At 42.9% G+C, this 15868-nt stretch overlaps 1 protein-coding gene across 1 annotated transcript; it reads right to left on the reverse strand.

The window, feature by feature from the left end:
- Nucleotides 1-2189: 2189 nt before the first annotated feature.
- LOC106573423 (dnaJ homolog subfamily A member 2) lies at nt 2190-15840 on the reverse strand. The gene is made up of 9 exons (XM_014148459.3): nt 15654-15840; nt 14932-14991; nt 14045-14280; nt 13870-13950; nt 13583-13716; nt 13284-13480; nt 12911-13055; nt 12707-12834; nt 2190-3778 (listed from the first exon to the last, which is right to left on the reverse strand). Exons 1-9 carry the CDS (start codon nt 15729-15731, stop codon nt 3590-3592), a joined length of 1248 nt encoding a protein of 415 aa, XP_014003934.1. The 5' UTR covers nt 15732-15840; the 3' UTR covers nt 2190-3589.
- Nucleotides 15841-15868: the final 28 nt, after the last annotated feature.

The following is a 15868-nucleotide window of genomic DNA, read 5'->3' on the forward strand; positions in this document are numbered from 1 at the left end:
ATTGGGCTAGTAACCGAAAGGTTGCAAGTTCGAATCCCCGAGCTGGCAAGGTACAAATCTGTCGTTCTGCCCCTGAACAAGGCAGTTAACCCACTGTTCCTAGGCCGTCATTGAAAATAAGAATTTGTTCTTAACTGACTTGCCTAGTTAAATAAAGGTAAAATAAATAGATTGATGGTGGGGAAAGAACAATTGAATCCATTTTAGAATAGGGCTGTAACAAAACAAAATGTGGAAAAAGTCAACGGGTCTGAATACTTTCCAAATGCACTATATTTGACTACCTTGAGTATTTGAAAAGTTGGCCCAGGTACGTCTCACACACAGATCTAGGATCAGAAACACTGTCACACAGAGATCTGAACTGTGTATTCTTTGTGTTGTGGTTCTGTAGGTCATGTCTACTGCAACAGAGCAACAAGAGGAAGTGGGTGAGGTGAGTGTGCACTGTGACACACACAACACCCCCGGATTCACACACTATGACACACCTGGACACATACACTACAACGACACAACCAGAGACACAGACCAGGTGGCGTTGGACTCGTCTCTGTTCCAGTACAGCTCTGAGGTTGAACAGCTCTTACCGCCTACAGACCAGCACCCCACTACGGGCCAGGTAGTCTATGTTCGTCTCTCGTTCCATCTGGCTCTCAGATTCAATGTGGCACTCTTAAGATTCTGTTTGGCTCACCAATGTTCCATCTGGCTCACTAAGGTTTTGATTATAACTGTGATGACTGTGTGTGTTGCAGAAGGAGTTGATGATGGAGCAGTCAGAGAAGACAGAAACACTTCCTAATGTGCCCACACACACCCCTATCACACACACTCTGCCCCCTGAGCACACACACACTGAGGAGCCTCCAACATGGGGCAGAGCCCAGCAGGAGGCTGAGACAAGGCGCGGAAGTCCACCGGTCAATGAGGAACACACTGATGACCTCACTGCTTTGGGAGCCAATGGAAGTGCTTACCCACGCTCTGTGGGAGGGGAGAGGGAGGACATGACAGAGCTCTGGGCCCTGAGTAGACCTGCACCCCTTACATCAGCCCATGAGACCCTTAACACCCCACACACTACTCTAGAAGGAGACAGAACAATGGAGGGAGAGAAAACAATGGGGAGTGTGATGGAGAGAGAAAAAACATTGGAGCCAGTCTCTATGATGGAGAGAGAGAAAACAATGCGCAGCTTGGTGGACCTGCAGAGGAAGGTGGAGCAGAAACAACAGCGAGACAGAGAGAGACAATTACTGAGGGTGAGACAACTACTGAGAGTGAGACAGAGTGGGGGTGATCAAGAGAAGGGAGAGAAAGAATGGAACAGACAGGGACTACTGAGGGTGTGTGAGAGAGCGAGAGCACTGTACCAAGGGTGGGTTTTTAGAAAGAAAGGCACAGAACAAAGGGAAAAAAATATTATAAAAGAGAGATGTCACTAAGGCATGTGACTACTTCCTGTGTCAGGTCCAGGAGCGGCTGTCAATCATTCAGAACAAGAAGTCCCAGGAAGACCTGATGGGCCTCAGACAGACTGACAGACTCCGACACCTCACACATAACCTGCCCCAGGTGACAAACACACACACAACCACATGTAATATACCCCATTGTCCGGCATTGGAGGGGGTGTGTGATTCTGGACTGTGTGTTTCTGTCAGGCGGATAAGAGCCAGCAGAAGACAGTGGTCAGAGAGAGACTGGAGCAGCTGAGGAGAGAACGATCCTACGTCATGCAGTCCAAACGAGACAGGTAACACACACACACACACACCCACACAATATGTAAGAGATACAGGTAACAAACCAGACTGGTGTCAAGTTCCACCTTTCACTCGTTCTTTATTCACGCTTTCCCTTTTGCTCTCCCTCCTCCCAGGAATACAGCAGGCTTCAAGGAGCTGCTGGGTCCAGTGAGACTCCACAGTGCAGAGCCAAACGACACTGCTGACTCACTCAGGCTAGCCACCAGCGCAAGCTAATTTTGCTATTACTACACATCTGTCTCACTAGAAATCTGATAAGTATTTGCTGGTTAAAGTCCCGCCCCGGCTGTTCCCCCCTCAATCTGTCACACTACACTACTACCCACCCCGTTTACAAGCCACACTAGCCATTTCTGGCTTCTTCTGTCATTAGCTTATACTGTAGCCTGATGGTAAGTGGATGAACACAAAAACAGAGCTGATTATACAGTTTATTATACAGTTTAATTGTCATCCTGACAAACATGAGCATCATTAACAATAATAACATCATTTACTAAATAAAGCCCCTGTCTGTAGCGTGTCCCTCCAGTGGCCTATATAGCATATATACAGTGACAGTCAGATTACTACATCTCTACAGTTTAAAGTAGCCTCCTATCCACTCCATCTGTACTGATCTGACAGAACGACATGAGAAAGGAAATCCATGTGTGGCCTAGTAACGCCATCCTGCTATCACCTGGCTCATGTTCAATAGTGCACACTAATGCAAAATGTTGAAACAGGAAATTATTGTTTTTCCAGGTAGTGTTCCAAAACATTTGTGCCAACTGACCATGATGTCTTGTCCCATCAGTGCAGATGAAGAACAGGAATTTGGATAGGAGGGAAGGAGGCAACTGTAGAGTATTGAGATGTGACCGTGTACAGGGGCTGGGGTTGGTATTTACAGAGCTAAGGGAATGGAAGTTGAGATGGCATGTGTGACAGTTGTACTGGCATGGAAAGTTGTGTATAATGCACAGGTCAGAGGGCAGGGGTCAGGGGCTAAATGTTACATGGTCAAGGTGGGAGAGAAGTTCAACACATTCAAATCTTTTTATCTTTAATTGAACATAAACGAGGTCTCCACTCACACTGGTGATACACACAGAACACACACCGCTATGAGCAGAGAAGCCAGAATATTCTACAGCAGCTCACACACACCCAGCTACTAAATCACACACACACACTCACTCAGTTTAGAGTATGCTACTCAAGACACAAGCTCTGTGGTCACACGCACGCATGCGCAAAAGCACAATCCTCACACAGAAGAGAAACATGTTGTTTTCTGACAAATGTAAATAAGCCTAAAGATTGAAGCTATTTGATTGGTGGAGAGAAATCTTAAACAGGTAGTCCCGAGGTGCCTCGGCGATGGTTTGAGCTTACAGGAAGCAATACAATAGCTTTCTGTGTGGCTCAGCAGGCCGCCGTGTAGACCAGGGGCTATGGTAGGTCTGTGTTAAATGTGTTTTCAGCATGCGCTGGTGTGTGACTAAGCCTAGACTACGACACTGAAGCCTGTTAGAAGATAAATTAATAATTTCACTAGACAATATTTTCATTTTGTACACAAGGTTCCCAAATGACAACGTTTCCAGACAGATGTAGAGCCTACAAACCTAAGATGTCAAATGGCCAGTAAACATCCATCACAGCCTGCTGACCACACTCAAACACACACACTGATTGGCTGATGGAGGAATGAAGAGGATGGAGGGTCCTGATGGGACCTGGGGGTGGGGCAGTGGAGGGGTGCCCTTCCCTCCGAGTACTCAACAGATGGGCACACAGACCAGCGAGAGAAGGGTGTGTATGTATTCAGTCTACTGGTGGGCACACTGTACCCCTGGGCCATGTGGTCCACCCTCCTCATCAGAGCTGTCGTTGTAGGCCTCTCTCCTGGCCCCCGCTGACCCCTGACCTCTGACCTCACAGTCCTGAAGGTCAACCTCTTCCGCCTCCGATGAGATAACTGGAACCTCCGCACGCCCAGGCAGCAGATCCTCCAACTCCTAAAAACACAGAAAAAACACACATTCTGCATATCTCAGTACCAGGTTAGCCGGTAATAGCCGTCTTTTGGATGATACAAAAATGTAAATCGGTCTATAGGTTAATTTGCATAATTTTGTGTACTTATATTTGCGGGTGTATTTTTGTTAGTTTCAAGATTATTATTTACACACGCACAGCATACAGATACAGAGCCAAGTTTATGCAGAAAATTGGTCAGACGGTGCAAGAGCGGCTGCTACAGCTCCTGTTGCTGCTGGAGTGAAACGTGCTTTTATAAGCCCAATCATTGCACAACAATTCTAAATGAATTCACATGTTAAAAACTGTTATGATAGCCACCATTAAAAATAGGTACTATTTTTATTTCTCAACTGGTAATTGAAGTGCACTTCCCATTCAAGTGCATATACAGTGCCTTCAGAAAGTACTCACATGCTACCTTTTTCCACATTTTGTTGTGTTATAGACTGAATCACCTTTATGTGATTGTTTGAAAATCAGATGAAAACATCATGACTGGTTGTGTTTATGCCACGTTAAAAGGCATTTGCCGCGTGTCCATAAAGGAAGCTAACAGGCTGACTACACCGCGAGAGTTGCAAATTAAATTTAGAAATCTATGTTATTCAATTATTGCACCCACACTGCTTTCGCGCGCCAACGGGCGTCTGCGTTGCCAAGGGCTAAAATAGAAGTCAGTTCTATGTCTGACGCAGATCGCGCTGCAAGTCCTGCCTCTCCCATCTCCCCATTGGTTTATAGAAGCAGGTACCCACGTGCCATCTCCTCATTGGTTATACCCACATGGGTGACTGAAAAATGAACGAGATCAGTGGCAGTAACGCACCTAATTTATGAAAGTTGCCAATCGCAATATAAAGTCAAGAGAAGAAAAAGCCTAGGAGGAGAGGACTAGAAACGATTTGGTTGACCGTTTTATGTGTGGATTAATTGTCGGAGTAGAGGACCTTGTGCATTTCAGGTAAAATAACTCAATGTTTATATCCCAGGACAAATTTGCTACCAACAGCAAGCCAGCTAAATAGGACAAATTATTTATATATATATATATATATATATATATATATATATATATATATAAACATGTTTACAACCCAATATTGTTAATCAACCAGGTTGTCACCGAAATACTTATAATAGCAGCCTTACGTTAATGCCAATGCTGATTTCTATGCATGTTTTCACTTAATAATTGGAGTAAAAAGCTGTATTTGTCAGATTTGATGAATATATAAATGTTGGGAAAGACGACCTGTAAAACAAATCTGTTTGGTTTAAATTCCCCTGGTGAAACTGTGTAGTATTTGCAACTATAACGAATCTGGACTATGATCAATTAAACCGTATCAATGCAGCTAAACAGGTTAATGTAAAATAATGAATTATGTTGGCTTACAGTTATGGCACTTCCAAGGCTGTTTCATGATGATTATTACAATCGTGTCAATCACGTTATATACTTAGGCTATTGTAACAAGGCATATGCCAGCATTATTGGCTAGACTTTCATGGCAATGGCCATTAGAGCTCACTTTTCCACGTATGAGCCCTGGTTAGAGTCCCTATTGCAGCTTTCACTTTATTCCGCTATATTGGTGGCAGCGTTGGGATCACCTCCAGCTCACATCTAGTTATGTGATCTAGAGGTGGGAAGCATTCGGTTTTTCAACAACGTCTTGTGTGTTATTACATTGATATATCTAGTGAACAATAGATAAGCAACAATGGGAGTGACAAATAGAAGTAGTTACTACAGGTGGGATCAAGCCTTACATCAACGTTGCCTGAAGCTGAATGGAAAGTGCTATGTCCTGACCAGTTATTCAGAAGAAAAATCCTCTGTGACTGTCTAATTTACATAAGTGAACTTATCAGTGTGGAACCAAAACAAACACATTCTACACATTTACAAACTACCTGTTTAAAGTGTTATTACAACCATGGTGTTATTTTGTTACTAAAACTTACATATCTAATAACCTGACGATGATCCCACATCATATGGGCAGACAAATAATGTAAGTGTGTTATGCAGCAAAACACAACTATCCTTTTTTTAGGATGCAGACCAGTAATATGAATCACTGTTGATCCATCCTGTTCTGATCTAATAAGATGGATATTGGATTTTCTACAGCCTAGAATTGAGGCCTTTCACAGTCATGAAGGACATTTCTAGGCCCTTCTTGGTTCTCATTGGCGAAGACTGAACTCAAGTTAGGGGTCAGACTCTCCTATATCACTTTTCCCAACATGTTATGCCCCAGAGGTTGTAAATAAACCCTTTTTAAAATTTCTTACGGATCAAATCCCTTTAGCGGGATCGATTTGACAACAGCCAGTGAAAGTGCAGTGTTATGCACAGAATTAAAGATACACTTCTCCTTAATGCAACCGATGTGTCAGATTTCAAAAAAGCTTCACGGCGAAAGCACACTTTGCAATAATCTGAGTACAGCGCTCAGACACCAAAAGAAGCTATACAGATACCCGCCATGTTGTGCAGTCAAAAAAGTCAGAAAAAGCATTATAAATATACACTTACCTTTGATGATCTTCATCAGAATGCACTCCCAGGAATCCCAGTTCCACAGTAAATGTTTGTTTTGTTCGATAAAGTTCATTTTTATGTCCAAATACCTCCATTTTGTTTGCGCCTTAGGTTCACTATTCCAAATGCAAGGTGCGCGCTTACTAAGTCCAGACAAAACGTCAAAAAACTACTATACTACAGTTTGTAGAAACATGTCAAACGATGTATAGAATCAATCTTTAGGATGTTTTTATCATGAATCTTCAATAAAATTCCAACCGGACAATACCTTTCTCTTTAGGAATGAAGATCAACTCAGCTCGCTCCCAAGGCCGTGCGCGTTACTGAGCTCATACCTTTTTTTCAGATACCTGACTCCATATGCTCTCATTCTCTCCCCAATAACAGTAGAAGCCTGAAACAACGTTCTAAAGACTGTTGACATCTAGTGGAAGCCTTGGGAAGTGCAATATGACCCCACAGACACTGTATATTGGATAGGGAATCACTTAAAAAAACTACACGCCTCAGATTTCCCACTTCCTGGTTGGATTTTTCTCAGGTTTAAGTGCTGATGCGTCACTAAAGCTGTGTCACAGTCGGCCGTGACCAGGAGACACGAGGCGGCACACAATTGGCCCAGCATCGTCCGGGTTAGGGGAGGGTTTGAACGGGGGGCTTTACTTGGCACAACGCACTCTAGCGACTCCTTGTGGTGGGCCGGACACCTGCAGGCTGACTCAGTTGTCAGTCCAACAGTGTTTCCTCTGACACATTGGTGCAGCTGGCTTCCGGGTTAAGCGGGCGGGTGTTAAAGAAGCGTGGTTTGGTGGGTTCATGTTTTGCTGGACGCATGACTCGACCTTTGCCTCTCCTGAGCCCATTGGGGAGTTGCAGCAATGAAACAAGATCGTAATTGGATGACAATCAATTGGATATAATGAAATTGGGAAGAAAAAGGGGGTACATTTTTGTTTTGTTTTATTCGTTGAAATGACAGTTTCAATAAATTACTTAAATGGCACCATTTTTTTATTGACTGAATGAGACAATTTAGCAATTAGGATTCGTTATCTATAATGGTTATGATAAATTAGGCATTTGGCGCAGTGTTGACATACAGATAAATTCACCGATTTGAAAGTACTCCAACAGTCCAAAAAGGTCTATCCCTAGCCAAAATATGACCAAACGTGGAGGTAATTATTTTATAATGACTTCCATATACAGTGGGGGAAAAAAGTATTTGATCCCCTGCTGATTTTGTACGTTTGCCCACTGACAAAGAAAGGATCAGTTTATCATTTTAATGGTATGTTTATTTGAACAGTGAGAGACAGAATAACAACAAAAATATCCAGAAAAACGCATGTCAAAAATGTTATAAAGCGTCCCACCCCTGGTACACCCTATCAACAGCAGGTGAAATATCAAGGGCGCCAAATTTGAAAACAATTAACCTGTTGGGGGTAGGGGGCAGTATTGACACGGCCGGATAAAAAACGTACCCGATTTAATCTGGTTACTACTCCTGCCCAGTAACTAGAATATGCATATAATTATTGGCTTTGGATAGAAAACACCCTAAAGTTTCTAAAACTGTTTGAATGGTGTCTGTGAGTATAACAGAACTCATATGGCAGGCAAAAACCTGAGAAGATTCCTTACAGGAAGTGCCCTCTCTGACAAGATCTTGTTCTTCTTGTCTTTGTTTATTGAAGACTGAGGATCTTTGCTGTAACGTGACACTTCCTACGGCTCCCATAGGCTCTCAGAGCCCGGGAAAAAGCTGAATGATATCGAGGCAGCCCCAGGCTGAAACACATTATCACATTTGGATAGTGACTGGTCAGAGTACTCTGAGACTCAGGCTCGTGCACGAGATGTTTTTATTTTCTCTCTCTTTGTACGTATACACGCATTCCCGGTCGGAATATCATCGCTTTTTTATGAGAAAAATGGCATAAAAATTGATTTTAAACAGCGGTTGACATGCTTCGAAGTACGGTAATGGAATATTTAGAATTTTTTTGTCACGAAATGCGCCATGCTCGTCACCCTTATTTACCCTTTCGGATAGTGTCTTGAACGCATGAACAAAACGCCGCTATTTGGATATAACAATGGATTATTTGGGACCAAACCAACATTTGTTATTTAAGTAGAAGTCCTGGGAGTGCATTCTGACGAAGAACACCAAAGGTAATCAAACTTTTCTAATAATAAATCGGAGTTTGGTGAAGGCTAAACTTGCTGGGTGTCTAAATAGCTAGCCCTGTGATGCCGGGCTATCTACTTAGAATATTGCAAAATGTGCTTTCACCGAAAAGCTATTTTAAAATCGGACATATCGAGTGTATAGAGGAGTTCTGTATCTATAATTCTTAAAATAATTGTTATGCTTTTTGTGAACGTTTATCGTGAGTAATTTAGTCAATTTTTTGTAAATTCACCGGAAGTTTGCTAGTTCTGAACGTCACATGCAAATGTAAAAAGCTGGTTTTTGATATAAATATGAACTTGATTGAACAAAACATGCATGTATTGTATAACATAATGTCCTAGGGTTGTCATCTGATGAAGATCATCAAAGGTTAGTGCTGCATTTAGCTGTCTTCTGGGTTTTTGTGACATTATATGCTAGCTTGAAAAATGGGTGTCTGATTATTTCTGGCTGGGTACTCTGCTGACATAATCTAATGTTTTGTTTTCGTTGTAAAGCCTTTTTGAAATCGGACAGTGTGGTTAGATTAACGAGAGTCTTGTCTTTAAAATGGTGTAAAATAGTCATATGTTTGAGAAATTGAAGTAATAGCATTTCTAAGGTATTTGAATAACGCGCCACGGGATTTCACTGGCTGTTACGTAGGTGGGACGAAATCGTCCCACTGGCTCTAGAGAAGTTAAATGTCATAATTCAAATTTCTCAAACATACAACTATCTTACACCCTTTGAAAGATAAACATCTCCTTAATCTAACCCCGTTGTCCGATTTCAAAAAGGCTTTACGGCGAAAGCATAAAGTTAGATTATGTTAGGACAGTACATTGAAAATAGCTGTGTGTAATGTTTTGTCAATGCAAAGACAGGCGTCACCAAAAGCAGAAAACCAGCTAAAATTATGCACTAACCTTTGACAATCTTCATCAGATGACACTCCTAGGACATTATGTTAGACAATATATGAATTTTTTGTTCTATCAAGTTCATATTTATATCCAAAAACAGCATTTTACAATGGCGTTGATGTTGAGAAAATATTTTCCCTCCAATACCGCCAGTCAATCAGCACAACAAATTAAATAATTACTATTCGAAACCATTGGTAAAATATTATATTGTCATTCAAAGAATTATAGATTAACATCTCGTGAACGCAACCGCATTGCCAGATTTAAAAGTAACTTTACTGGGAAATCACACTTTGCAATAAACGAGGTCCTGTGCTCAGAAAAAAAGGCTTGGCGATACAGACTAGGTGCCATGTTGGAGAGATCTAAAATCAAAATTCTATGTAAATATTCCCTTACCTTTGATTATCTTTATCAGAAGGCACTTCCAGGAATCCCAGGTCCATAACAAATGTAGTTTTGTTCGAAAAAGCTCATAATTTATGTCCAAAAAGCTCCGTGTTATTAGCGCGTCCTGTAGGCTACTCAAAAACATGAACGTCACCCGCCGGACTTGTCTTCACCAAAGAGGGAAAAAAATATATTTACGTTCGTTCAAACATGTCAAACGTTGTATAGCATAAATCATTAGGGCCTTTTTCAATCAGAACTTCAATAATATTCAAGGCGGACGATTGCATTCTCTTTTAAAACGTATTGGAACGAGAGTACCCAAACATGCACTCGTGTGCCAGAGTAGTATAGGCCATCCGATTATGACCAACTTTCCAAGTCTCTTGTTCGGTCAGTTTTCACAGTAGAAGACTCAAACCACTTTGTAAAGACTGGTGACATCTAGTGGATGGCGTAGGAAGTGCTCAATGATTAATAAGTCCCTGTGTGTTTCAATGGCATAGGCTTAAAAGTAATTCAACACATCAGATATCCACTTTCTGTAAGAATTTGTCTCAGGGTTTTGACTGCCATATGAGTTCTGTCATACTTACAGACACCATTCAAATAGTTTTAGAATATTCAGAGTGTTTTCTATCCACATCTGTTAATAGCTTCTGAGGTATTCTCAATACTGCCCCCTAGCCCCAACAGGTTTTAAAGGGAGTGCTCTTAACCGCAGCTTGTTACCTGTAAAAAAAGACACCTGTCCACAGAAGCAATCAGATTCCAAACTCTCCACCATGGCCAAGACCAAAGAGCTCTCCAAGGATGTCAGAGACAAGATTGTAGACCTACACAAGGCTGGAATGGGCTACAAGACCATCGCCAAGCAGCTTGGTGAGAAGGTGACAACAGTTGGTGCGATTATTCGCAAATGGAAGAAACACAAAAGAACTGTCAGTATCCCTCGGCCTGGGGCTCCATGCAAGATCTCACCTCGTGGAGTTGCAATGATCATGAGAACGGTGAGGAATCAGCCCAGAACTACACGGGAGGATCTTGTCAATGATCTCAAGGCAGCTGGGACCATAGTCACCAAGAAAACAATTGGTAACACACTACGCCGTGAAGGACTGAAATCCTGCAGCACCCGCAAGGTCCCCCTGCTCAAGAATACATATACATGCCCGTCTGAAGTTTGCCAATGAACATCTGAATGATTCAGAGGACAACTGGGTGAAAGTGTTGTGGTCAGATGAGACCAAAATGGAGCTCTTTGACATCAACTCAACTCGCCGTGTTTGGAGGAGGAGGAATGCTGCCTATGACCCCAAGAACACAATCTCCACCGTCAAACATGGAGGGGGAAACATTATGCTTTGGGGGTGTTTTTCTGCTAAGGGGACAGGACAACTTCACCGCATCAAAGGGATGATGGACGGGGCCATGTACTGTCAAATCTTGGGTGAGAACCTCCTTCCCTCAGCAAGGGCATTGAAAATGGGTCGTGGATGGGTATTCCAGCATGACAATGACCCAAAACACACGGCCAAGGCAACAAAGGAGAAGCACATTAAGGTCCTGGAGTGGCCTAGCCAGTCTCCAGACCTTAATCCCATAGAAAATCTGTGGAGCTGAAGGTTCGAGTTGCCAAACGTCAGCCTCGAAACCTTAATGACTTGGAGAAAATCTGCAAAGAGGAGTGGGACAAAATCCCTCCTGAGATGTGTGCAAACCTGGTGGCCAACTACAAGAAACGTCTGACCTCTGTGATTGCCAACAAGGGTTTTGCCACCAAGTACTAAGTCATGTTTTGCAGAGGGGTCAAATACTTATTTCCCTCATTAAAATGCAAATCATTTTATAACATTTTTTACATGCATTTTTCTGGATTTTTTTGTTATTCCGTCTCTCACTGTTCAAATAAACCTACTATTAAAATTATAGACTGATCATATCTTTAAGTGGGCAAACGTACAAAATCAGCAGGGGATCAAATACTTTTTTCCCCCACTGTAACATTGAAACCAGTAGCCTATTTCACTCATGTTCTACTAGTTTTCAAATCAACTTTTTCATTGTCCAGTAGCCAAAAGATCTCCCCTCTCAAAATATCTAACAGATATGTTAATTTATATCTCATCATGACAACTGTGTTTTCCCGCTAATTGCATTATGGAATGAACACTCACGCATAGCCTACTGCCTTGTGCGCTCATAATGTGAAGAAATAATAGTTTATAAAAATGCTAAGCTAAACATTCTGAACTGTTGCATCAGCCTCATTGCTGCTGCTGCTGAAAAAAATAAATGTAGCCTAGCCTAGCCTAGCCAACCATACTGGTTGTATGAATTTAGGATCTATCGTCCCACAACTGTCCCATAGTCTGTTTGGGATAGGCTATTTCTTTCTCGCACAGAATGACAAGCTGACCAATAGAAAAAGTAAATTGTTCTACTATGGGGGATAGTAGATTGACGTAGACTAGTGATTTTGCTGTTCATTACTCGTCTTATTGTGCATCGGAATTCGGTAAGGAGGCACGAAATTGCATCCTCGACATGTTCTGTTAAGATGAATTACCATAATCTAAATGTGATTTCTGTCATTCTGAGCACTGTGGGTGGATGGCCTAATTAGGTTATGCACCCAATGCATATGGGACTGGTAAATTTCTCAAATGTACGATAAATTAAAATGCTGCCAGTCAAATGTCCGGCGGCGTTACATTTTCCTAATGGAAACCCTGCTCAGTACGATCATGTAGACAAAGTGATGGTTGAGACAATGTGTGATGTCCTGAACTGTGAACTAAGTGGTTGGACACCTTAGGCAGGCCAGTTGGTTCTTAGAGGTACTTACAGAGAGTTTCTCAGGACTGATCCAGTTGTTTTCAGGGAACTGGACGTCAAACTTGATGAACAGATCTCCCTTCTCAAATGGGTTCCTGTACTGAGGCATCCCCTCTCCCTTCACCACCCGGATACAACCTGACACAAACAATCATCAATTTAATGATACAGGTCGGACCAAATAGATATATACTTGAGGTGATGTGTGTTTTACCTGGCTCTATAACCTTGCCGGGGGGATATTTGACAGCGAGCTGGCGTCCGTCGAGGTGTGTGACTGCCAGTTGGAAGCCACACAGAGCCTCCACCAGGCCGATACGCTGCGTCATGTGAAGGTCATGGCCGTCACGACGGAACCCCTGCACAACACACACACACACACACACACGTAACACTTTCTCAGCACTTTGACCCAACTGCTCTGAATGACAAGTGGGATGAGAGTTTCAGGAATGTCTCAAACTCAGAAGATGTGAATTGAGGGCCATCTTCATGGAGGAATCTAAGGAATTTCCGAACACTTCACTTGAAGTTTAAGTCTTCAAGTACTTTCTGCTACAATGTGTGTGCGAGTGTGTGTATATTACCTCATGCTCCTTCTCCTGTAGGACCAGTAGTATGTCTCCAGGCTCAGTGCCTGGGGCTTGGTCAGCCTCTCCTGTGAAGCTGATCTTCTGGCCGTGTTTCATGCCTTTATCAACATGGACCTCCAACAGCTTGGTCTCCTTGTTCACCTTACGACCCTCACACTTCTTACAGCGGTCCTTCTCACTGATCACCTCCCCTATACAAAAACATCAAACAGATTAGTTTCCTATCAGAAAATGTGTTTCAAAAGTGTATTCATAACATTGCAGACTATGTGAATGTGTGTGTGTTTTCCTACCCTCTCCGTTGCAGTCTGTGCAGACTGACTGCATCTGTTGGACCATGCCAGGAGCCAGCTGTCTGATCATGATCCTCATGCCTCTCCCTCTGCAGGCCACACACTTCTGCACCGCCCCCGCCTTACCCCCCGCACTGGAGACAGACCAAAGTGAGGAGAGTAAAGTGTCACATTAAACAATATAGCTCATGTTAAAGATGTGATTTATTTCAAAAAGTGGAGTAGCTCAGCAACTACTAACATTGATTTTCACATGAAATACATTCTTTAAAAGTGTGTAGACTCACCCATTGCAGGAAGCACACAGGACATTCTTGCTGAGCTGTAGTTTGGTTGTTTTACCATTGTAGAGGTCTTCCAGTGATACTCTGTGTTAGAAAGGTAGGCAGGGTTAGGTAAGGCATAACCAACAATGTCTGGATGGAAGACTAGAGAAGTGAAGGGAGAGTAACTGTCACTCACTTGAGGGGGTGCACCATGTCCTCTCCTCTCCTGCGTCCCCCGTTGCGTCCTCCCCCTCCACGTCCCTGCCCCCCCATAAAGCCAAACAGCCCCCCTCCAAAGATGTGGGAGAAGATGTCGTCCATGCCAGCCCCTCCACCACCTCCCTCCCGCAGCCCCTGCTCTCCATAGCGATCATACAGCTCCTTCTTCTCTGGATTGGTCAGCACCTCATAAGCAAAGCTGATCTCCTTAAACTGTGAAAAAAGGGGTGAACCATTAGGGACATGCCATTCTTTATCATAACTACCTCCCACAGACATTCTACAACCTCAGGTGACATTGTTCCACTGTTTACTTTAAATCTGCATGAACAATCACCACATGCAGTTGTCTCACAGATACTCCTCTCCCAATGCAATAGTCTAACATGGTTTACTTTCCTCTCCTCCTTCATCTGCACTGATGTTACACAGGTCAGTTGAGAGATGCAGAACATGCTGGTTAGGAATTAGCTTTCACCTGCCAGTTATCTCAAGTCAGTGCTGTATATGAAGCAGATGAGACCAAGAGAGAGAAGGAGCCTTTACAGACTAGCCAGGTGCACTCCTACTCTCGAGAGGAGGTCATTTGAGTAATACCAAAGTCAATTAATATCAATCTTAGTTACTGTTCAATACAGATAGGCCTGTGTAATGGTACTACCATGGCTGGTGATCCTGATGTGGCGTGATTAGCATGCTTCTACACCTGCATTGCTTGCTGTTTGGGGTTTTAGGCTGGGTTTCTGTACAGCACTTTGGGATATCAGCTGATGTAAGAAGGGCTATATAAATAAATTTGATTTGATTTAATTTGTGATTCGTTGTGTGCTGTGTCACATGTGTGTATAACCACCTGTCTCTTACCTTGTCCCCGGCATCTGGGTTCTTATCAGGGTGGTACTCTTTGGCCAACTTGCGGTATGCCTGCACACAAAAGAGACAACTACATCAGTTACTGTCTCTGGCTATTATAGGGCCAACATTTTTCTAACTGCGTAGCTTTACACTGCTGCTGCCGCAATACCAACACTTTGTGAATCTGAAAATCTTCCAGCTAGCTAATAGTCTAACCAGAAATTCTGATCGTATGTACTAACCGGCTAGCTAACACATAGCCTAACTAGTACCTCTATGGTTCTACGCTGACAGATTTGTTTCCTCGCGCTAACGTTAAGCCAGCTAGCCACTGCAGCTAACTTCGAGCAGCAATCTGCAGCGCATCGTCTAGCAACGATCTGACTCCGTCTGGGATAACGAATGTTACTTTTCTATGCATTAAGGAAGGCCTAACGTTAGTTTCCCATGTATAAAATACATCTAACCAAATTCCTAACAGATAACTAACTGTCTAGCTACCTTAGATCAGGTTGTCAATCAGAGAAAGACATAGCTAGCTTTTCATTATATAAGTTATTTTCTCCAGAAATATCCACTGTCTAACTCGCAAGGCTAGTTAGCTTAGCATCTGAACAGTGTTGGCAAGGCCACACCAACCCAGTTTTGCTGTCTAATTATTCACCAAAATGTCTGTGTAGGCACTGTGGTGGTGGTATTTTTTTAAAACAATAATAACACCTGTCACGTACCTTCTTTAGCTCGTTTTCGGAAGCGGAGGGTGAAACTCCAAGGATGTCGTATAGCTTGGTATCCACAACGTTGGCCATAACGCTATCTATCTAGGGCTACACACAGAGAAAGACCTGCGGAATTGCGGATGAAAGGAAACGAGACAAAACAAGCCGGGTGGAAACGTCATACGCAATGCGTCAATTTGGGTCAGCCCGCTGTCAGTCAGCTGATG

This window comes from Salmo salar, chromosome 16 (assembly GCF_965601325.2).
Source record: "Salmo salar chromosome 16, fSalSal1, whole genome shotgun sequence".
Lineage (NCBI taxonomy): Eukaryota > Metazoa > Chordata > Actinopteri > Salmoniformes > Salmonidae > Salmo > Salmo salar.

Excerpts from the sequence above, each read along its gene's own strand:
- LOC106573423 (XM_014148459.3), bottom strand. The coding sequence starts at position 15,731 with ATGGCCAACGTTGTGGATACCAAGCTATACGACATCCTTGGAGTTTCA. Across the intron at positions 14,992-15,653 it reads CCGAAAACGAGCTAAAGAAG|GCATACCGCAAGTTGGCCAA; the intron begins GTACGTGACAGG and ends TTTTGTGTGCAG. Across the intron at positions 3,779-12,706 it reads TCAGTCCTGAGAAACTCTCT|GAGTTGGAGGATCTGCTGCC; the intron begins GTAAGTACCTCT and ends CTGTGTTTTTAG.